The 2,256-nt window shown below is 46.5% G+C and overlaps 1 protein-coding gene across 1 annotated transcript in view; it reads right to left on the bottom strand.

The window, feature by feature from the left end:
• Nucleotides 1–1,186: 1,186 nt before the first annotated feature.
• The window catches only part of PGM2L1 (phosphoglucomutase 2 like 1), a gene marked incomplete at its 3' end in the record, with an annotated part of 51,406 nt that continues 50,336 nt past the window's right edge, over nucleotides 1,187–2,256 (bottom strand). Inside the window, exon 13 of the mRNA XM_083362518.1 lies at nucleotides 1,187–1,333. Coding sequence (XP_083218644.1) covers nucleotides 1,187–1,333 — 147 coding nt within the window. The remainder of the gene's footprint in view (nucleotides 1,334–2,256) is intronic.

Genomic DNA, 2,256 nt, shown 5'->3' with positions numbered 1-2,256 from the left:
ACTGGGAAAGTTTTGATCCTTCTCCTGACCCTAGGGAGACGCTGCTAAAGACGGCACGCCAACCAAAAAGAAGAGACTGTTTTGTTCTTTCGTCTTTTGTTTGTTCCAAAAGAAGGGTTGTTCTTTGCCAAAATCAGAACAAAGTGCAGTTAAACAAAAATAAAATAAAATAAATAAATCTCAAAGTATTGTGTTCTCTCCTTCCTCTTTTGTTTTCTGATGGGGTTTTAAATCAGGCGGTAGATTTCAAACAAGCATATTTTACCCACAGTTTCCGGGAAGGCTCCCACCATATAAATTAGGTTTTCTTCACTAGAATAGGAGCGCTTGCAAAATATACAGAAAAGAAAAACAACAGTGTATTTTTTAAAAAAACAACAACAACACAACAACAATAATAATAATAATAGCATTCCGTATCGGTCGCTCGCAAGTATATAGAAAACCCGGAAGGGTCCCTTAAAGCTTTAAATAAAAGCGAAATAAATAAATAAATAAATATTGCATGTAAATTGAAGACGAAATATATATCGAAGGGGATCTATTGCACAGCTCCGGACGCCACTTTGGAAAAAACCTCTTGTCAAGGCTGCGGAGCGAACGGCCCAGAGTTAAAAACCCTTCCAACTTTCAAAGAATAAATCATTTTATCTCAGAAAGGCGGTAAAAAAATCTGGCTCTAGGTTGTCCTGAAGGGAAGCTTAAATCTCTACAGGTAGTTCTTCAGGATCTTTCCGTGTGCAAAAAATGCTTTTTTTGCTTCCTTCCTGTGGCTACAGTGAACTTTCATGCAGTTAAATGGCAGTTCCCTGGGACATCAGCTAGACCGGAGGGGGGGGGGTTTCGGTCGTCAAACCTGGCCGCTTTTAAGACTTGCGGACTTCGACTCCCAGAATTCCTCTGGCTGAGGAATTCTGGGAGTCGAAGTCCACAAGTCTTAAAAGCGGCCAAGTTTGAAGACACCCCCCCCCCGGTCTAGACCAGGGGTAGGCAACCTTGCCTGTTTTACGGCTTGTGGACTTCGACTCCCAGAATTCCTGGCTGACTCAGGTGGCCTACCCCTGAACTACCGTATTTTCCGGCGTATAAGATGACTTTTTAACCCATAAAAATCGTCTCAAAAGTTGGGGGGTCGTCTTATATGCCGGAAAATATGGTAGACCCAATTCTTCCATTTTTCCTAAAACTACCTAAATCCAGGTCTACATCCCACACGTTGCACGATCAAGTGGCTTTCTGGCTGGTCCTCCATCAGGGCTTCCGCCGAGGGTCCACGATCCGAGATTGTCCTCTGAGGGGAGGCCGAGGAAATCCGCCCGATTTTCTCGTCCGACTTTCAACCCCGTGACTCAAGGGCTACAGCTTAGCAGAGCGGCTGGGGGGAAAAAATGCGCCAAATTCCACGATCTTACCTGACGCCTCTTCCTCACTTAGGTTTGGTCTTGGAGAGAAGCTGGGGCTTCGATTTCCGGGCCGCCTAGCCAAGGCGGCATTTGGAAAGTGGGAAGAGGAAGGCCAAATACACAGTTGGGTGCAAAAAAATTTTCAACATTTTCCCTGGGGCCGTCTTAAGCCAAAGCAAAATATTCCAAGGAGATCCCTTTCCTTGAAAAAATTTTTAACTTCTGAACATCACGCTCGTCTGCAACTGTGATTCTCAACCTGGGCCGCTTGAAGACGGGTGGACTTCACCTCCCAGAATTCCCCAGCCAGCTTTGCTGGCTGGGGAATTCTGGGAGTTGAAGTCCACCCGTCTTCAAGCGGCCCAGGTTGAGCAACACTTTTCTACAAGGTTTACTCTCTGAAATTCAACCACACAAGCCAGCACTCGTTAACATAAATAGCTAGGGAGAGAGGTAACCTTCATCGCAGCATCGATAAACCTCTGCTCCTGGGTTCTGACAAGCAATTACAATGACTCGGGGACTTCAACTCCCAGAATTCCTGAGCCAGCATGGGGGAACTATGGCCCCTCCATGACTCGTGGACTTCAACTCCCAGAATTCCTGTGACAACCACGCTGAGGGGAAAGGGAGAAGTTTCCAAGCTGAGCCATGCTGGCTGAGGAATTCTGGGGGTTGAAGTCCACGAGTCATGAAGGGGCCATAGTTTAATGCTGGCTCAGGAATTCTGGGAGTTGAAGTCCACAAGTCATGAAGGGGCCATAGTTCCCTCATGCTGGCTGAGGAATTCTGGGATTTGAAGTCCACCAGTCATGAAGGGGCCCTAGTTCCCCCCATGCTGGGCTCAGGAATT

The sequence above is a fragment of the Vipera ursinii genome (genome assembly GCF_947247035.1).
Source record: "Vipera ursinii genome assembly, chromosome: 4".
NCBI lineage: Eukaryota > Metazoa > Chordata > Lepidosauria > Squamata > Viperidae > Vipera > Vipera ursinii.
The sequence above is the reverse complement of the archived record's forward strand: the minus strand, read 5'-3'. Positions and strand labels throughout refer to the sequence as shown.